This window comes from Eubalaena glacialis, chromosome 12, assembly GCF_028564815.1.
Source record: "Eubalaena glacialis isolate mEubGla1 chromosome 12, mEubGla1.1.hap2.+ XY, whole genome shotgun sequence".
Classification (NCBI taxonomy): domain Eukaryota; kingdom Metazoa; phylum Chordata; class Mammalia; order Artiodactyla; family Balaenidae; genus Eubalaena; species Eubalaena glacialis.
This window is the reverse complement of record NC_083727.1, coordinates 48,563,348-48,584,693: the sequence shown is the minus strand read 5'-3', so window position 1 is coordinate 48,584,693 and position 21,346 is coordinate 48,563,348. Positions and strand designations below refer to the sequence as shown.

The window sequence follows — 21,346 nt, the reverse complement described above, 5'->3', positions numbered from 1 at the left end:
GAATCAGAGCAATTGATAAAAGATTTTGGTTGCTACATCATAATTATAAAAACAAACATTAGGAACATCAGAGAAGCTCTGATCTTAAGTTATGTATCACCAACTTGGAGAGGGAACCACACTATTTCCAAAATGCTTTCCTTAGCTACTACTTGCCAAAGGACTATGATATAATAATACATACTCTAAGATTGCTTGCTATAACTAGAGCTGGTCCTGCTTCTGTGACTGTCTCAAGGTAATTTTTAGAAATGCTACAAAACCAATCTTATCCCTAAGTTATTCCCTATCATATTAGAAAGTTGACAATTTCAAAGGGATTAAGATGTTTATTCATCTATCCATCTACTTAAAACTGTCTGACCACGTTAGAGAATTTAAGTCTTGGCGCTTGATATTAAACAAAACAGAGAAATTTTCATTTATTGTGGAACTAAGTCAAGGGTAGATAGCAGAAAAACATTGGGGAGTGGGTCCTATAATATGATGGAGGAAGCACAGGGAGGACTTTCAAGGTCCTCTGGTGAGAGGGGATTTTAAAGGTAGAAAAGAAAGGGCTGGATGTCACTAAATGGCAACTATTAATGCCCTGAAAATAATTATATCTGTGTATTTATGTAACAGTCCATAAAGTATCACTTTTCTGAACTATTGTAATCAAGTTTAAAGAGTGACTTAACATTATATATCTTTTCATATATCTTTTCAGATCCCCAAAGGAAAAACATGCCAACCTACTTTCCAACCTGTCAAAGCTGAAAAATTTGTCTTTTCCGGATGCTCAAGCACTCAGAGTTATAAACCCACTTTCTGTGGTATATGCTTGGATAAAAGATGCTGTGTCCCTAACAAGTCTAAAATGATTACCATTCAATTTGATTGCCCAAATAATGAAGGGTCATTTAAATGGAAGATGCTGTGGATTACATCTTGTGTATGTCAGAGAAACTGCAGAGATCCAGGAGATATATTTTCTGAGCTCAAGATCCTATAAAACCAAGCACATGGGGAAAAGGTTAAGGTTAATCATGTCATTACATCAAAATTTAAAATGGTTTTAAAAGGGTGGCAAATCTGCCTTACTGGTTTAAAACAGTAAGAATGCCTAGCTATTCTCAGATAACTGTATTTAAGGCATTAGAAGCTTTAAAAAAGGTTCTCCTAAAAATTTATGTAAAATATGAAAACCATAAAATTGAGCTCTTAAAATGTATAATTATGTAATACAAAGATATTTGGTTCCATCTACATATTCCATAATGAAAAATTATACAATTTACAAGAGAACATTTTATTCTATAAAATAATCTGAAATGATCTGTTGAAGCTATATAAAAAGCATATTAAAGTTTTAAAACTTTGTACTTTGACAATACAGCCTAGGCTCCAATCACATAATCATTATAGGGTGAGCAAGATTTTCTAGATTAAATCTTAACTAGGAATAAGACTAAGCTGTAAATATATTTATTATTTCCATTGCCCCATCCTGAATATCAGTTTACTAAGATTTCTTTTGGAAGAAAAAAAATGGAACTTCTTTGGCCACTGTTGACAACTGTAATCTAAATTTTTATACCAAATACTGTAAAAAACTTAATTTCCAAGATAAAGACCAAGAGCAGTATCCTTAATCTGAAAAGGAAAGAAATTTAAAAAATAACATTAAAGAAAGCACACAACAGATTTTTCTGGCTTGAAAATAAACTGTTGCTCAAAATTACTTCCTTAAATGATAAATCACCTATGAATTTTAAATATAAATTGTGATTAAAGATAAATTAATGTTGAAGACTAAAACTGGAGATTTATAGTAACTGGAACACTTTCATTAGACTATTAGTCATTTACTGCAAAGTTTCAAAGAAAATATCAAGCTTAGTAATGTTCTGTTTGCTTGTATAAATAGTGACAAGTGGGCCTTCCCTGGCAGTTCAGTGGTTAAGACTCTGCGCTTCCAATGCAAGGGGTGCAGGTCTGATCCCTGGTTGGGGAACTAAGATCCCACATGCAACGCGGCATGGCCAAAAAAAAAAAAAAAGGACAAGCAAAACTGATAAGTAGCATAGTTTAAAAACATGGACATTTATTGTTACAAAATTAACTGGTTTGATAAAAAAACCATTATATTTAAAAATAATTTAATACAAGTTAAAATAATTGTAAATTGTGATTCTTTTGAGTGCAAACAAGTGGTTACCCAAAGAAGAAATAAAACCTCAAGTTGTAATAAAATCTATTCCTGAAGTTAGTGGGTGTTACATAGAAATATTTATACTGTGTTCTTCTACTCCCATATTTACTTTTAAAGAGTTAGGAGAATTTAAACAGAATGTGAAGACATAAATTATCAATAAATATAAAAAATATATCTGTACAAGACTTATTGAAGACATGATTATCTCTGTATAAATGCCTAAATATGAGACTATAAATAAAATAAAATGTTGAAGAACTCTGTTCTCTCAATTTTAGAAAATATGACTTTTGGAAGACAGATGTTTAAAGTCAAGGCACTAGGACTTGGCTAATTTCACACAGTGGGATCATCAACAAATTGTGATTAAATGGAAACTACTCTAAAGACAAAAACCTTCCCAATATGAAAAACACACATCAGGCTTTCTGAATTACAAAAATTCTAAAATAGAAAGGTAAGGGGACAAAAAATGTGAAATTAAGAAAAAGAAATTGTATCTTTGGGGTTTCTTTTTCACACAGCTACGCGTAGTCTAGGTAAATCTTCTGCAGGCATGCTTTTTGTGGCATCCAGTTGGTTATATTCCTGTATGAGTGCTGATAAAGATGACATGGCTTCTGTGAAACAGCTTTCCTCCATCCCTTCAATTTGGAGATAGTGATGAAGATGAGCCTATAAATAAAAAAACTGAATGATGTTGACCATTTTCAGGAAATTTAATACAACTATCCTATAATATAAATATTCTTATTAAAATGATAGTTCACACTCAGCTTTACAAGAGAAATGAGAACCTAAATCCTATAAACCCATGAGATTTCTCATTTAGAGTCTCAGTAAGCCTCTCCTCTTCAGTTATAATCAATACACAGATATAGCAGGCGGGATCACACCTGATTTGTGTTACTTTAATTCTTGAGAATACATCTTAAATAGCCAAAATAAACACATATAGTTAGAAAGGTGTACTGATGATTACCCTTTTTTTGTAGAGCCTTGTGAATCTCTCTCTCAGTTCTATGAAGGTAGGCTTCACGCATGTGTTGTTTGCTAAAGCTAATAATGAATGGGAATGGCCCACAGGAGGTACTGAACACAGGCTGGTCTTCCAGCCTTCTTGATTCCAGGAGACAAACCGTAGAGAAGGTTTTAATCTGAGATGCAAAAACTCAAAGGTAAGAATTAAGGTACTAAAATATCTGCCATATTATGGCAGCCCACATTAGTTAAACTAGGACATTACTAATGGTACCATTCTAAGTGCTTAGTATATAACGTAAGTTACCTATTTTTTAATACTAGCAGTATTATGGTACAGTCTGACAGTGAACTAAGGGACATTAAATTGGCCGTAATGGTGATTCAAGAAGCTAGAAACACATTCCTTAACATTAGAAATCTGGGGATGAAAAGAAATGAAGGTATTATAATTTTCCTTACTTTGTAATTCAATAGAGCAGTTTTCCTAAAAAATAAGACTGTCAAATAGTAAAACAAACTTAGAAGCAGTGTAGTGGTAGTAGCGGTGGTAATAAAAACAATAACAATAGCTAAATTTCCTGAACATTTTCAGAAAATAACATCTCATCATTTAATGTGCATAACATAATTAACAACTTTGTACTATTATTATTCTTATTCTACATTTGAGGAAAATAGGCTGAGAGACTAAGTAGCTTGCTCAAAGTCACACTTCAATTAAGTTCACAGTGCTACTTAACTACATGCTACACTGTTACAAACAGTACACATAACATTATCTTGAAAAATATAAAATTGAACCTTTCAATATTTCTGCGAAGATCAGAAATCTGTACATTTCCTCTAACCATGAGGGCACAGGCGAGGTAGAGACTATGTTTGGGGTCAGCTCGAATTAGCTGGTGATCTTTACTGAAGGCATCTGAAAACATCTGATCCAACCTAAAACAATGAGACAGTCACTGTTTATACAAAATACTGTACTACATCTTTCCTCTATGTGTAACTATAAAATGAAAAGACAGTCATCTACAGGAAAATTAACTTCACACACAAATGTATTCTGAATCTCAGCTATCATTTCCTCAAAGCAATCTGGATAAATATGAGGAGAGGAAATCACGCAATATTTTTTTTCAGGGGGAATAAAAAGCTTCTGCAATATATTGGTGATTTCAGGTAGCTACAAAATATTGACTACATCATTAGTGAGCTCTATGTAGTACTAATTTCTGAAAATTGTGTCATTTTTACTTAGTTCAGTATGCTTATCTACTTCGTAGTATCAGAACTATCAAAACTAATTAAAAACCTACTACATTAAGATTACTTTGTCTATAAAATATATCATAAATTAGTTAGGAATAATAAGGAGGAAGCTATCAAAGGACAATGTTAGGCTCTCCAAAAAAGACACTACTCTATACTACTATTCCTGAAAAGGGAGGCTTTTAAGTGAATGAAGTCTTTTAACGTCATTCTTTTATCATTCCTCTAAAGAGAGGAAGATAAAAGTGACCGATGAAGTTTATATCTAATAATATGCAGGCTCCTAGGCCTTTAATATGACCCCAGTCTGGTTCTTAAATCCCACTAAACTCAATACAAATATGATTAGGTTCCTTAGATAACTCTAGCCAGAACTGTGTGCTCAATTTGCAGAATGTCTAGGAAGAGCCACAGAAATTACACTATGCTGCCTATTCATTCAGTAGGTATTTACTAAATGCCTATTATGTGCCAGGCACTATTCTAGGTGCAAGAGACCCAGCAGTGAACAACAACAAAAATTTCCTACTCTAATGGAGCTTACATTCTATCCTGATTCTTCTACAGTAAGAAGGACAGAGGACTCTCTTAGTGGACGGTGAGCTTTGGGGGATTCATGAATCCTCTACTGTGCTCAAAATTGTGGTGTGTATGTGCTTTTGGGCATTTTTATGAAGTCAAGGAAACCCAGAAAAGGTTAAGAACCACTATACAACAAGTAGGCACACTCATTCTTTTGTCAAAAAAATATAAAAACTAGCAAGGAGCTATTTATAGTTATTGGGATATTTCTCTTTACATTAGAAACAAGGAATTTAACGTACACACTCTAATATGTGCTTTAACATTTTCATTGATAAAAATGGACTAGATGACGTTTATTAATATGAAGCACATCCAAAAACCATTCTCAGTTGTTTGTGAACTACTAATAAGAAATTAAAGTTTTAAAACTATGCCTTTTAATAGTACAATTTAAAAAATTTATTATTTGCTCAAGGATAAACGTGTCCATATGTGGATATGGCAGCCTTTGAAATACCTATAGTATAGTAGAAGCAAAAAGAAAAAGGAAAAAACCCACAAAGCTAGAAAGAACACTGTGATAAGTTCCTTAAGAGTCTAACATTCTTAAGGTTCCTTACAGATTTTCCACTAACATATTTTAATTAAAAACAAACCTGCAAGAAGCTATAATTATATAAATAAAAATTTTAAATGTTGACACTATTATTTTTATCAAAATATACCAAGCACGGGACTTCCCTGGTGGCACCGTGCTTAAAACGCCGTGCTTCCAACGCAGGGGGCCTGGGTTCAATCCCTGCTCAGGGAACTAAATGCCATATGCATGCTGCAACTAAGAGTTCGCATGCCACAACTAAGGAGCTGGTAAGCTGCAACTAAGGAGCCCACCTGCCACAACTAAGACCCGGCACAACCAAAAAGAAAAATGTGTACACACACACACACACACAAGCAGGATTATGCTGAACTTAATTAGAAATTACATGTCTTTATTTTTTTAAGGAGTAACTTTAAATGTCTGGATAATCACTATTGTACAATAAATAGTTTAGCACCAATTTATATTCTATGTGTCCACATTAAAGGTGTACCTTTTACTAAATATACTCATTTTTAATATGCTGGGCTGATAATAAAAGCAAACATTTAATGATTGATTCCCATGTTCAATAAACTATGCAAGCCGCTTAACCTGTTAAGCTCATCAGCATCCCACAAAGAAAGAGACTGCACCTATTAGTCGGCATAGTCAGTTATTTGTTACTTGCTCAAATAAAAGTTAATCAGTATTACTGTGACATTCCCACAGTATAGAATTGTTATGTTGCCAAAATTTAAACTATTAAAAAGATCTGTAATCTAGTTTTTACTTTATCATTTACATAATTTCCTCTAGCAGAGTCTGACAAGACCTTTTCCCTCAGTCAACTGTGAATGTCAGTGTGACCTTTTCAAGCTCATCATCACTGTATATGCTAAGAGTATGTTTCAACTACATTTTTGTTAAGTAAATTGATGTAAGTTTTATGCTTAAAAATGACATAGTTATAAAACAAGGTGTTCTGGAAGTGATACATAATAGCTATAATAGAGTAATATCTGTAAACCGTCTATGGTGCTAGACTGTGGTAAGAGCTTTAAAAGATACTCTTATTTAATATACCAACAAGCTTATGAGGTAGGTACTCTGACTCTCATTTTTAAAGATGAGAAAAACTAAAAGTTCGTCACCTGCCCAAGGTTCTGTAGCTAGTAAATGATAGAATTAGCATTCGTACTTAAGTACATCAGACTTCAAAGCCTTTAAATCTTTTTCAATAAAAATTATATCTTTATTAATTTTCATAAGCTTAAAAATTTAGTTATTAGATTTAATTTCAAATAGTTTAATACTGACATTTTTAAACAATGACTTCTAAATAAGGAAGTATTCACTTAATGGAAAAATGGCTGTCATCACCTATATTTTATATAATTCTCACAAAGAAAATGGTATGAAGAAATAACTAGAGTTATTATAAACTTTTCTCTTTAAAATGTGTTTGTTTTTAAAGTAATTTGAGCCCTCAAGTAATTGGAATAAAGTTACTACATCTTACCTTCGAGAAGGAATGTTAACATCTGCCAGTGTGTACAGAGGTGTTAGGCTTGACACAAGATAATGCAGTTGAGGAAAAGGAACTAAATTCATGCTGATTTCATTAAGGTCCATATTAAGGGATCCTTCAAACCTTGCAGAGCTAAAAAATTAACATTAAAGCATGAAAAATATTTAACTTAATGTAGCTTGATTTAGTCAGCAGGCACTTTCCTACATCCTTTTGTACGCTGTACTTCAGTAGAGAATATATGCTCTTTTTTTTCTGTATTAGTGAAATTTAGTATCATGAACATCGTGTACAAAGATAATTAAAATATAACATAACATCTACAGCAATTCTTATTTCAGGATTATCTGAAGTGTAACCACTCTATTACAGTTGCTAATTACCTACATAAAAATCTTACTTAAAACAGACTTTAGATTGAATTAAATACATACAGTTCAATAGTTATTTAATCATTCTATAAGCCTTACTAAATTCCCCCGGGATTTGCTTACATGCTCTACAATTTGGAATATAATAATGCCAAAGCAATTTTTTAGATCAAAGTCGAAGAAATATTTTGGACCAGCTAATAAAGAGGTATAGATTAGCTAGTTTAAAAGGTTAAGACATTTCGCAGCAAAAAAAAAAAAACAACCAAGTTTGTTTTTGTCTAACCAAGTGTTTCTCAAGTGTATATCCTTCAAAACCCTTTACCATTTAACACCTGTTAATATTCCATGGAACGTACCTGGGGAAAATAAAATGCTGCTCTGGAGTCAGAGAAAATAAAATTCTGGTCTATCACTCCAAGATCTGAGAACACTAGACAAACTAAAATTTTTATTTTAAATAAAGTTTTTACAAAAGCTTCTACAACTCAGAATAACTAAAAAATGCTACTGCAAAACATTATCAAAAGCAAGTGAAGTTTTTAAACTGCCCTTAAGTACACTGTCAACAGGATTACCTTGTTAGGCTGAGCAGCAAATTTGCCACAATGTTGTTCATTGCATCAAATGGTTTCTCCTGCCGCTTTTTAAAAGCTCCAGCACTTGAAGTAACCAGACTCTTTGGCTTTATAGCTGTACCCAACTTTCCAGAATTCACCATGAGGTCAATTTTGCTAATGATGTCAAATAAAGACTTTTAAGGGAAAAATATTGGGAGAGAAGCTATTAAGAAGAGAGGACATAGATGACATTCTACTGGGAAGAAAAGACAAAAAAAAGCAATTTAAACTTATTTTTTCTCTTAGATGGGAAGGCTGAAAAGTGAAGAGACTGTTTCACGTACACACATAAGCATAACACAGGATTGAATGTATACATAATATGTACATAAATTACAATGCCATTTCTTACTTGGTTGTCAATGGGCAACACACAGTCTGCATGCTCATTAAGTTCCTTCATTGCCAAGATGCTATTATAAGGCGAGGTTATGACATCATCTTCACCAGAAGGATAAACTGAAGTCACGAATCTATATACTTCTGGGAATTCATCCTCAAGCACCTTTAAAAGAAATGTGCCAAGTCCAGATCCTGTTCCTGAAGATTAAGATTTCAAAAAGAAAACAGCATAAATGGTTCAGAATATAACGGAATTCTGTGTTTTTTTGGTAAAAACCTATTTATTAAAGACATACAATTTTCAACTTATTCCTGTGATTATATATTAACTAATTAATTTCAGATAAAGAAATGAAGACAATATAGGTAGTGAGACTTAAAGTCATGAATTCAACCTCTGGGTCTGACTGTGATGATGAGAGACCTTTCTATATTTTACACTTTTTTACATTCAAGTTATATCTCTATGATGTCAAAAGAACTGACTGAAGAGTAAAAAATGCAACTAAGACAGTATTTAGTCTACACTTGATGTTAAGCAACTTAAGAAAAAAACTATCTTGACATCTTTAGCGTAGCGCCTATATAACCTTAATGATGAACACTATCCTGACATTAAGCAACTTAAATGCTGAGTTAAAATTGTTTACAGTTAAGCATGACCAACTTGAATTTACAAAAGTTTCAAAGAAGAAACTTTTTTACTATCTATCTAAAAGCAGAAACTCTAAGAATTTCATTAAGGTAATTTTCTGACACACAGTTACATATATATAAATTCAGATATTTTTAAGAACTTAAAGAGAGAAAACTGGAATCCTTTACCCTGGTGCTTTTCAAACTATGGCTTGTGAACCATCAGTGGGCTATGAAACTAATTTATAAGGTTAGGACCAGTATTTTCTTTTCTTAAATGAAACGCAGAAATATTAGTATGTCACATATGGTGTGGGTAAATAATCTTTTGTTTTAGTTTGTGTATATTTGTGTGTGTGTTGGTTTGTAATGTAAAACGTATTTCTTGCTGTCCTGATGAGAAAAAGTTTAAAAGCCAATAATGCTCTAACCCCATTTGGATAAATATTAAAAGGCTATGATGTTAAAAATATTAGATGAAAGCGAGGGAGATTTTTTGGGTTAATCTCTAATGAGGACTTTCTAAGCATTATAAAAAACCAGAGCCATTATAGAACAGATAGTTTTGATTCCATTAAAAATAAACAAAACTCCCCTCTCTCTCTATATGTATATATAAAAACAAAATAAAAAGGCAAACTAAGAAAAAATCTTCAAGCATGATGGAGGACTAAATTTCTTTAATAAAGAGGGTCACAAATCAACAACAAAAAAATATGAATAATGCAATGGAAAAATGAGCAAAGGATATAAATTGTAACTCAAAATAAATCAAATGGCAAATAGATGTAAAGATGCTCAACCTTTTCTCTAATTAAAAAATGCAAATTAAAACAATATAATTTTGAACATATTGTATTAGACAGATTTATGTCTCATAATACTCAGTGTTGGTGACAGTGTGGGGAAATAAACTCTTATAAATTGCTGCTAATCATATGGATTGATGCAATAATATAGGAAGGTTATTTAGTAATATCAACCAAAACTTAAAATGTACATATTCTTTGGTTCCACTTTCCTTTCTAGGAATATTGCCTACAGCTACTGTGGCACAAATGAACAAAGATGTAGGTACCAAATGTTTGCTGGGGATTTTATGTAGTAGCTAAAAACCATTAATAACTTGACATCCATCAATGAGGAACTGACTTTAAAAATTATTACATATTCTCACAATTGGACAGAGCTGATGAAAGATGTTCAGGAAAGATTTAAAGTGAAAACATTACAGGGTAGTATGTATTGCATGATCTTGTTTATGTAAAAACACACACAATGGGCACAGGAAATATCTGGAAGGACAGACACTGGCAAGCTTGATTATCTGTGAGGAGAGAGATTAGGGATTAGATGTGGGAAAAGACTTCATTTTTAGCCTTCAATATTATTTAAAGTATTTTTGCCATTTTCAGTGAATTATGAATAAAGTACAGTCTACTGAGATTCTGAGTAATAGAGGGATATAAAAAAAGCACCATAATGAACTATAAATCAAATTGGTTTTTTCCGAAAACTTACTCAAAATCTGCAGGTTAATTATACCAGTATAAAGAAAATTAGTTTCTTAACTTAATGATTATGATGGTCTTCTAAAGGCATGGTTACATAGCAATTTTAACTTTAATTTTCAAATGCTATCATACTGAATAACATATGTATAAGAAAGTCAACTGTACATAACCTGCTGAATATAAAAATCTTAATCTCAGCTTGGAGGAAAAAAGCATGGCAAATTTTTCTTTTAAAATAGGCTAATTCTCTTTTGAAATTATCAAATTATGATCTGTTTCTACTTCATGGAACAGGGGAGCAAAATACTTCACTTGCAAGGTACAGGCTTCCCTGGGAAAGAAAGCAATGCAGATCATTTATTCTAGGTCAAGGTGATTAATTACCATGTAAGGAATGATTTAAGGGAGTTGACTAAGAGGATTTCTTTTACTTATTTCTCTTATTGGACACAAGAAAGGATTGAAGGTGGTTAAAGAAAGGGTACTGATATTCTTTTGCAAACATACCTATGAATATGCCACAAATACTTAGTTCTAGTCAGCATATGAAACTGCACAAGCAAGCTCTTAGGAGAAAGGCAGCATCCCCAAAAAGCTTATACTGAAATCTACCTTCTACTAAAGATAAAAGAAAAAATTTTTTCAGATTCAGCTCTACTGACTCTTTAAAAGGGTTTAAATTTTTAAAAAATGGTCATAGTGACACAATGACAAAAATTTAAGATAAAAAGCTGTTATGTACATACATTCATAAACACACTCTTAATTCTTAATAGTTCTATATTTATTAAGCAAAGGTCTGAAAACAAGACTTATGTTGGCAAAATGAATTCTCACTTGCATTTTCACATTGTTATAAGACAAATGAATAAATAATTTTACCTCCTCCCATGGAATGTATTACAAAAAAACACTGCAAACAATCACAGTGCTCTGCTGACTTTCTGAGTTTCTCTAAAATCTGTTCCTGATAAAGACTGCCAAACACTTTGTGACCCACAGCCCTGGAAAAAAGAATATAGATTAAAAAAAATATCCTTGCATTTATTATTTCAAGATTTTATTATTTCTGAACTAAATGAAAAGACTATAGATAAGCTTGAAAAAGTATTTTTACTGTAGTAAGTAAATTCTATTCCTGTTTAACATCAATAAATCATATTATGATATCTCAAGGATATAGGAAGATAATTTAACAAATACATATACCTATAATCCTCAAATATTCTGATAAAATAGTTCATTATCAATGGATATTAAACTATGGTTTTTAAAATTTATCTGCTCTTAAGGTATAATTACAACAAAACAAGTTTTTAGTTACATAGTTTTTTCTCATCTTCATTGAAAGTAAACTGATTGCACTGTCTTTTATGTATTAAAAAGCAGAATGTGGTCAACTAGAAAGACATAAAAATAAAAAAATTTAAACTGACCTACTTTGGTTTAAAACATGAAAAAAATATTGGTCATATCATGTTATTACTAGATGAAATGCCACACAGTACAAAACTGATATTCATGAGGCTCTGCAAGCCTTTTTGGTTGCCCAAATTTGCAAGTATTATTATGATGAATTGAAATGGAAGAACGATTTCCACACAACATGTAGTCAGGTGTAACTCAAAAGTTACAGAATAAGTTATATGACAATTAGAGAAAGCTGGTTGGATGGTTAGGTGGACTCACTTATTTAGTGACTGGTTCTCCCCAAATGATTCTCAAGACTCAAATTCATGCTTTAGTAAAATTACACAATATTACACATTATAAACCTGAGGGACTAACTGCAAATAATTTAAATAACAAATATTAGATTGGCAAACAAGAAGCTACTTACTTTTTAAAAAACAGCAAAACCAGTGTCAATGTAAATTTTAAAATGATCACTGTTGGAGCTTTTTTCCCATTAAGGAGAAGAGACCATTATATATTTAAGGGCCAAATATAGCCTCAGACTGACCTTGAATGCTGGGACACTGGTCTGGCTTGCATCTCTATCAATTCTATTAAATCTGACCCATGGGAAAACTTTGACAGAGTCAAATACTATAGGTAAGAGAACAGTTTATAAAAATACTTACAACTTTTAAATTGATGCAGCCACCATGGAGAACAGTATGGAGGTTCCTTAAAAAACTAAAAATAGAACTACCATACGACCCAGCAATCTCACTACTGGGCATATACCCTGAGAAAACCATAATTCAAAAAGACACATGTACCACAATGTTCACTGCAGCACTATTTACAATAGCTAGGACATGGAAGCAACCTAAGTGTCCATCGACAGATGAATGGATAAAGAAGATGTGGCACATATATACAATGGAATATTAATCTGCCATAAAAAGAAACAAAATTGAGTTATTTGTAGAGAGGTGGATGGACCTAGAGTCTGTCATACAGAGTGAAGTAAGTCAGAAAGAGAAAAACAAATACCATACGCTAACACATATATATGGAATCTTAAAAAAAAAAAAAGGTTCTGAAGAACCTAGGGGCAGGACAGGAATAAAGACGCAGACATAGAGACTGGACTTGAGGACACGGGGAGGGGGAAGGGTAAGCTGGGACAAAGTGAGAGAGTGGCATGGACATATATACACTACCAAATGTAAAACAGCTAGCTAGTGGGAAGCAGCTGCATAGCACAGGGAGATCAGCTCCGTGCTTTGAGACCACCTAGACGGGTGGGAGGGTGGGACACAAGAGGGAGGGGATATGGGGATATATGTATACGTATAGCTGATTCACTTTGTTATACAGCAGAAACTAACACAACAATGTAAAGCAATTATACTCCAATAAAGATGTTAAAAAAAAAAAGGTAAGGGTTTTCATATACAAATTAGTATGCTAGCCACATTGTTCTGTGCCTTAATACTTCTGATTTTTAAAATGTTAGAAAATTTCCATGCAGATATGTTACATTTTATAAGAGTTGCATGATTTTCCATTGTATGGATATACTATAATTGATTTAAACAAGCCTGTTGAGTATTATCTGATGTTAAAAACAATGTTTCAGTGAACAATCTTTCATTTGTATCTTTACGGACAAGTGAAGAATTCTATAGAATATATAAATGTGGAACTACATATCAAAAAAAAATAAAACTTTTGTCACTACTTAGCAGTTATGCAAGAATCAAATTACGAGAAATTTAGTAAATCAATTTTTCATGATTCATCTTTTTCTTAAAAAAAAAAAGAGAAACAACTAGGATACAGATGGCTTCCAAGCACTGTGAACACCATCATCTATCAAGGAAAAGATGATGGGCTGAAAGGCCTAGAGTTAGGTATGGCAAGTTGTATCTTGCTTTCATGTCAGCAGGACCTATCAGAATAAAGGAAAGATTCCTCATTTTTTTCAGATGACATTTAATTTTTACATCCAGCATATTCTTACCAATTATTCCCTGAGCCAGAAATATCAGTGATGAGCTGCTTACTATCAAATACATCTCTCAATGGTCCCTGAAGAATTTCATTTACTACGCCTTCCTCCATGTCAATCAAGACAGCCTGAGAAAGACAAATAAAATGTAATTAGCATATTTTTCTTTAGTCACTCTGTAAATAAAAAGAATTTTTGAGCTAGAAGTTGCATTGTTCTTTTTATAGTTTAAGTTTGATCAAATCTTTGACTCTCTTTGTGCAATCTGTTATAAAAATTAAAAAATAATTTCACTCTGCTCCAAAGGTGGAATCCAATGAAAAGATGGATTCTAAATTCTTACCCTAAGAATAAGAAGGAAAAAAAGGAACTGAATAATTGTCTGATTTTCTAACAATTCTTTTATTTATGTGCTTATGTGACTATAAATTTCTTGAGAACAAGGTCTCAGAAGTTTAGAAGGTAACCCTAACCAGAAACAATTCTCAATAAATGTAGGGTTCATTAATGTATTTGGTCACTAGGAATAACCATGCTGCTCTTTATGAATCACAGCCAAAAACTGTCCAAATCAAATTAGTAAACTACTATTACGTGCAAAGCCAAGGCATTGGATAGATGTCAAAGATGACAACAGGGTCCCTTCCCCTAAGTAACTCGCAATCTGAATTCACAAACTCACTAAATATCACAAACTTTATTGACATGGGAGATAACCTCTACTGCTAAGAAGAAAATGAGAAAATAAAACATAAAATTAGCTATGGAAAGAAAAATAGAAAAGACTGGATGGAAATACAGCAAAATGTAAGTGGGGATAGCTTGGTAGTAGAATTATATACCCTCTGTCCCCACTGTTTTGTACTTTACTTTCTATATTTTCTACACTGAGGAAGAATGAAAGAGTAAAATAGAGTTAAATAAATAAAAAAGCAAAGCTGAAAAAAGTAATCTGAAATGATGTTAGGGTATCCTTTAACCTAAGCCTTTGATTCAGTGTCACAGAGAAAGTGCTTGATTTATGGGCTTTTTCAGTGCTGGTGAGCATGTAACATTAAGCACTTACTACATGCCACTGTACATGTATCACCCCATTTAATCCTCACAACCCTATGCACAGGTACTGTAATTACTCCCAGTTTACACATGAGGAAACTGAGGTCTAGAAAAGTTAAATAACTTGGCTGTGATCACCCAGCTAGGAAGTGGTAGAGCTGATTCAAACCTGGCTAGCCTGGCTGCAGAATCTTCACTCTTAACCACCAAACTCTATGCTCTATTATCTTATCAAAGGGAGACAGTCAAGTTTGGCACTTACCGAGTACTGACTACAGTGGAGTCACAATTTATGCCCATTTAAATTCTGTGAATTCAATTATTTGTGTAATTAAGTATGCTACTGTAAGCTGGCAATTAAAATATTATTACACAGTACTTTAGAAATATATTTCTAATTGTATGATAGTATACCACTTTTTTTTTTAAACATCTTTATTGGAGTATAATTATTTTACAATGGTGTGTTAGTTACTGCTTTATAACAAAGTGAATCAGCTATACATATATCCCCATATCTCCTCCCTCTTGCGTCTCCCTCCCACTCTCCCTATCCCACCCCTCTAGGTGGTCACAAAGCACCGAGCTGATCTCCCTGTGCTATCCAGCTGCTTCCCACTAGCTATCTATTTTACATTTGGTAGTGTATATATGTCCATGCCACTCTCTCACTTCGTCCCAGCTTACCCTTCCCCTCCCCGTGTCCTCAAGTCCATTCTCTAGTAGGTCTGCATCTTTATTCCCGTCCTGTCCCTAGGTTCTTCGTGACCTTTTTTTTTTTTTTTTAGATTCCATATATATGTGTTAGCATACGGTATTTGTTTTTCTCTTTCTGACTTACTTCACTCTGTATGACAGACTCTAGGTCCATCCACCGCACTACAAATAACTCAATTTCGTTTCTTTTTATGGCTGAGTAATATCACATGTTTTATCATCATATTACAGTGGTATATTAGAAAGACTGTAAAATTCTGTTTTATAAATGTGCTCCTTTAAATACAGCATCAATATACATACACAGGACTATACAGGGTCATTTCTTGGCAATTTTAGGGATTTTCAAGGATATTTTTGATAACATGCAATTTTTATCTTAAATGCTGACTTTAACACCTAATCAACCACGTAAGAGGCATTTCACTGTTGCGTAAGATTACAAAAAAGAACAAAATTAGCTTCTACTGTCCTTGCTCCAAAACAGATTTATTGAGATGATCTGTGGAAGATTAAACATATTTAAGCCATGCTTTCAATTACTTTGCAATCAGGCAAAGGAAGGGGAATACAGAATACAAACTGACATTCAAGCACCTCCTGAAGTCAGTTTTGAGAGAATCATCACTGTCGGAGTCACTTAGCACTAAACCCTGACAGTCTGTAACTCTTTCAATCTTTCCTTAGTCACATAAGACCTCTGATTTGTTTTTCCATCGGAAATTAATTACAATTACAAGGAATTATTCTGGATTCCTCACTTAGCCATCCAAGATCTGGAGTCACAATTTCCAAGATTTGATGTTTATTATTTTCTTCCAGAGCTACCTGGTGATAGCTTTCAGGCCCTTGAGCTTCCCCTTAATTGTAATACAGGATTTACAAAATTCTGAGTGTTTGCCTATTAACACAGTGGAGGAACTCAGCCACCAAATTATCTTTTGAAGCCTAGACTCTTCAGTGATCAGAGCCACATGATACCAAGACTACTAAGAAGAAATGGAAGAACACCGTCTAGGAAAAAAGCCAAAGGCTATAGAAACATGCTGATTTATTCTCTTCCAGCAGTGTTTCCTCCATTTCCCAACTTGCTCACTGGTAGGGTGGTGGGAAAGAGCTTAAATTGGGAGTGGTCTAGGAAATGTCAACGTTTCTTTATCTCTGAGTAAGATTTGGATTGGGATGTTAGCACTCTCCAAGGCATGAACTATACCAAATGTTAATCAATTATCCTAACAGACTACAAGCACATAGTCTCTGCCCTAAATTTGTTTCCCAAGGACACTGGAGATCACAGATACAAGGAGATGGTTCCCAGGTACTACAACACTACTGCTCTCTACTCTTTCAGCCACTACTCCAGGTCTGATCCTTATCATCTCAATTACTTCCATAGCACCAAAACTGCCTTTCTTTTCTGTCACAGTCAAACATTACTGATCAACAGCTGGAAAAAGCAGTTTGTTGCACAGACACAGTCACAGAAGAGAAGTGTTATTGCAATGAGATTAAGACTAAATATGGGCTATTGACTAGAAGTATTTTTGTGCAGGACGTCTTACATGGTTATGTTATGTATTCACTAGAATGTGGTTGAATCTATGCTTTGTACTGGGAATAGTAACTCTGATGCAAATAAACCTTTCATCATTTTTATATGAAAATCAACCTTCATTAGAATGTACTTTAGGCTTAGAGTTAAGAAAGCTTTTGTTATCATTTATCTAGACATATATTTCCCCTAAAACATTTAGAAAAAATGCCAAATATGCAGTATTTTCACTTTAAGCACAAAATTTTCCCCCTAAAGTTTCATGGAGACACAAATGTCTGCTTAATTATATTTACATTAAATGTGGCTTAGCAAATACCTTGTTTTTATTTTGAGAAGTTAAATTAAAATTTTATTCTTATGATAGTTACAGAAGTAGAGTTATTTCAAAAACACATGCAATGTAAGAATCCAAGTGTCTAAGACTTACTCGTGCTTTTAAAGAACAAATTTTCCCTTTGGAAATACTGCCACCATCACCAACCACTCTGAAAGATAAAAGATGAGAAAAGGTCATAAGATCTTCCACGCTAATAGTGCTATCAGGTAATAAAGTTAACTGCCATTCACATAGTAAAGCTACTTATAGGCCAAGTGAGGCAGACACAAAAGGCAACAAAGAAGCCATTCATAATCTCCTTCTCCCTTATCCACCTCCCAATAGGCTGAAAAAGTGAGGTACTTATTTCCCTGGCTTTCTTTGTAGTTTGGGCTGGTCATGTAATCCAGTTCTGGGTAATGAAATAAAAAGGAGATATTCTGGGAAGCTTTCTGATAAAAAGGACCAGATGCAGTTGGTCCTTTTTCCTACCTTGAACACGAATCTGGATGGGATTCCTGGCAGTGGAGGCTGTCATTTTATGGTTATGAAGTAAAAAAACATGAGGACAAAAAACCAACACATGAAACAATATGACAGTATCCTGATCTTTAGGGCACTTCTCTAAACACAGATTTCTTTGTATATGACATAACTGGATACATCTACTGTTTAAGCCACCATTAGTGAGGCTTTCTGTTGTAGCCAGACACACATCAACTAACATACCAGTGATATACAGTTGAGTATCTAAGGCTGTTCCTAGAATTTCATGTTGAAGATAAGTCACCTAAGTAACTAAATCTATGACTACAAACAGTGGACAAGTCAATATAGTTTACAAGACAGAATATATGAAGGTAAGCTGAATTGAGCATAGATGATGCTATAGGTCGGGGGCTGATAATCTATAATCCTCAAGCCAAGTCTGACCAGCTACTTGTGAAAACAAGTTTTATTGGAACAAAGCCACGCTCATTTGTTTATGTACTATCTATACCTGCATTCATACTACAATGGCGGACTCAAGGAGATGTGATATGGACTTTATGGTCCGCAAAACCTGACATATCTACCATCTGGTCCTTTACAGGAAAGGTTTGCCAACCCCTGGCATAGGTAAATTCCTATCATGTTATTAAAAAGGTATGATAATTTCCTCAAATAAAGAAGTATATACAAAGGTGTGGTCTTATTTTTGAAAAAGAATTTTTGTATTAACTTGTGGAATAGATGCTGCATGTGTTGATACTACGTTGGAAAGAAGAGCAAGATGCCAAGGCCCTTCTCCTCAAACTTGATATTGGAGAAATAAGTATGCTCTCAGGTTAAATTATAAAACGAACCGAGTACATGAGAATAGAGTTACGTAAAGTCACCTGATTAAGAGAGAATGGCTTCCAGGCTGAGTCTCAACTATGTAATATTCAATGAAAGGAGTATTACAGAAGGAATGGAAGTACAGATTTAGTTAGAATACTACCTACAAGGAAGTATTACAAAGGCAAATTTGAGTCTCTTAATAGTATGTAGGGGAGAAGATGTTCTAGTTTACAAACAAGAAGTAATCTAGTCTATGTGACAGATATCTCCATATTAATAAAGATAAATAACACCAGTCATTAAGGTAATACACCTAACTTACCTTGGTCTGATTCCATGGTCACTAAGTAACCTTTTATTACTTAGCTTTCCTGATAGATATCCTACAGAAGAGAATGTGCTTTTGAAAGAAAATGGGTGTCTAGTCTTTTTGAGTTATAGCTCCACTGTCCATGACTACATTGACTTTCTGCTTTGTAATTTCCTATCTGAGTTTGGTTTATCTGCCTGTACTAGAGAGCACTGGACCCATTCTCAAGATGTCATCGAAGTTTCTGAGTTTGCAAGCCTGAGGGTCAGACTCTGAAATTCACTAAGGAAGTCGGGCCTAATTAGCCTTCCCGGAGAGATAACTGCCTCAAACACCCAACCAACTAATTCAAACTAGAACTGAAATCTTTATTAGATTAAAACTGGATATAAAGTATGTATTTTTCAGTTCAAGCCCGGCAGGTTTAGTTTTATTAAGCATTTTGAAAATGCATGAACTTCATGATTTAACATTAAAAGCTGAGAAACACACCCTGAATGTCAAACTACTCTTACAGGTAAAAGATATATACTTACATATACCTTTTATTAAATAAAACTAATCTGACAACTGCTTTGCTCCTTTTTAGCACATTCTATTTGTAGAGCAAATACTCCTGACCACAAGTAATATCACATAAGTGTAAACAACATATTTTTCTTTCAAAAGTTAGCCATTATTGAATGCACTAACAAGACACTCTCAGGGAAATTTTCAGCATTCCTTTTAGTGAAACTTTATTTCAAGGTCAAGTTAAAATTAAGCACACTAAAGTTTCTTTTTATTCCTTTATATGGCTTTAAAAGGAAACCTGTTGTCCTGCTCTGCCTAAGGATATGAGAATATTAATGACAAGAGAATGACAATATGCTTTCAATAATGAGAAAAACAAACAAAAAAGCCAAACAACTTCTTTACAGCTATCAACTGCTTTTGCTGTCCTCTGAAGAATTTTCTCCTAAACTGCTGACATGAAAATAATTATTAAGCTATGTGACAAACTTTAACCCCATCTTACCTGGTATCCACATTTCTAAAGAAGCTGCTTATTGCCTCATCATAAATTGCTTTCTAAAAAAAAAAAATACATTTATTAGCGCTTGATTACGTTTTGCCTCTTTCCCAAACGAAGTCCTTTTAATTTAATAATCCCACAATACTTCAAAGGCCGGCATACGGCTACAATAAGAAAAAGCAAACAATCATAAAATGCTTATACTGATTCTTCCAATCTAGAGAAGAGCAAATACCGCGAGATATATGGATTAAGTGCAGCTGAAGGTACTGAGAAAAGGCGTCCCCACAGGACTGTAGAGCAGGTGCATCACATGAGAGCTTTCCCTGCATTCTTGGTGATCATTTAAAAAGCTGACTGGTTAAATTAAGGAATATAATGCCACACATGGTACCTATTTTACAAAGTACTTTCACATATGCTAGCTCATTGCTCCTCACAAGAACCCTGATAAAGACGCAACCCTGAGAATTAAGGAACCTTAAGACTAAGGTCTCCGGCGAGTGTTCGTTTGGACTCTTGTGTCTAACGCCAACAGAAGTTTACAAACCAGCTTAAACCAGAAGTTTAAAAACTCTTCCCTTTACCGAGAAGATCCCATACAACTTACACCGGCCAGATAAAAGCTCCAAGAATATTAATTCTTATTTTTTGGAAGAGCCTCGGGGACAGGCGGGCATGGGGGTCTCCCGCGCTGCGGGGCCGGTACCTGGTTGACCGCGGCGTGCTCCCTCAGCGCCAGGTCCCAGAAGCAGCAGCCAATCTGGTTTCCGCACTGGCCGACTGCACCCAGGAAGGTAAGAGAATAGACATTAGGCAGCAACAGGGCCACTCGCCTCGGCGGCGACCGGGTCCCCACCCTCCCGGGGCGGCTTACCCTGTATGACCACCGACTGGGTCATGCTGCGGCGCGGCCGTCCCGCTGCAACCAGGAGCCCGCGCCGACCTGCGTATTTCCGGCCCACCAACTGCTCTCTCGGAGGCGGCGGGGCGGCCGTAAGTCACGCTGCTGCCGCAAGTCGCTGCCGTAGCTCCGCTCTGCTCTAGCTTCAGGCTAAGATTTTACGTCCGAAGGCCGCGCA

General features: G+C 34.3%; 1 protein-coding gene across 1 annotated transcript; it reads right to left on the bottom strand.

The window, feature by feature from the left end:
• Positions 1 to 2,141: 2,141 nt before the first annotated feature.
• On the bottom strand, positions 2,142 to 21,242 carry TUBE1 (tubulin epsilon 1). Its single transcript, XM_061207106.1, has 12 exons — positions 21,142 to 21,242; positions 20,974 to 21,047; positions 20,268 to 20,320; positions 17,728 to 17,785; positions 13,985 to 14,100; positions 11,452 to 11,573; positions 8,430 to 8,617; positions 8,036 to 8,211; positions 7,078 to 7,218; positions 3,983 to 4,123; positions 3,180 to 3,354; positions 2,142 to 2,872 (listed from the first exon to the last, which is right to left on the bottom strand). Exons 1-12 carry the CDS (start codon positions 21,164 to 21,166, stop codon positions 2,714 to 2,716), a joined length of 1,428 nt encoding a protein of 475 aa, XP_061063089.1. The 5' UTR covers positions 21,167 to 21,242; the 3' UTR covers positions 2,142 to 2,713.
• Positions 21,243 to 21,346: the final 104 nt, after the last annotated feature.

Excerpts from the sequence above, each read along its gene's own strand:
- TUBE1 (XM_061207106.1), bottom strand. The coding sequence starts at position 21,166 with ATGACCCAGTCGGTGGTCATACAGG. Across the intron at positions 3,355-3,982 it reads CTTCGCAGAAATATTGAAAG|ATTAAAACCTTCTCTACGGT; the intron begins GTTCAATTTTAT and ends TTTGCATCTCAG. Across the intron at positions 2,873-3,179 it reads CAAGGCTCTACAAAAAAAGG|GCTCATCTTCATCACTATCT; the intron begins GTAATCATCAGT and ends TTTTATTTATAG.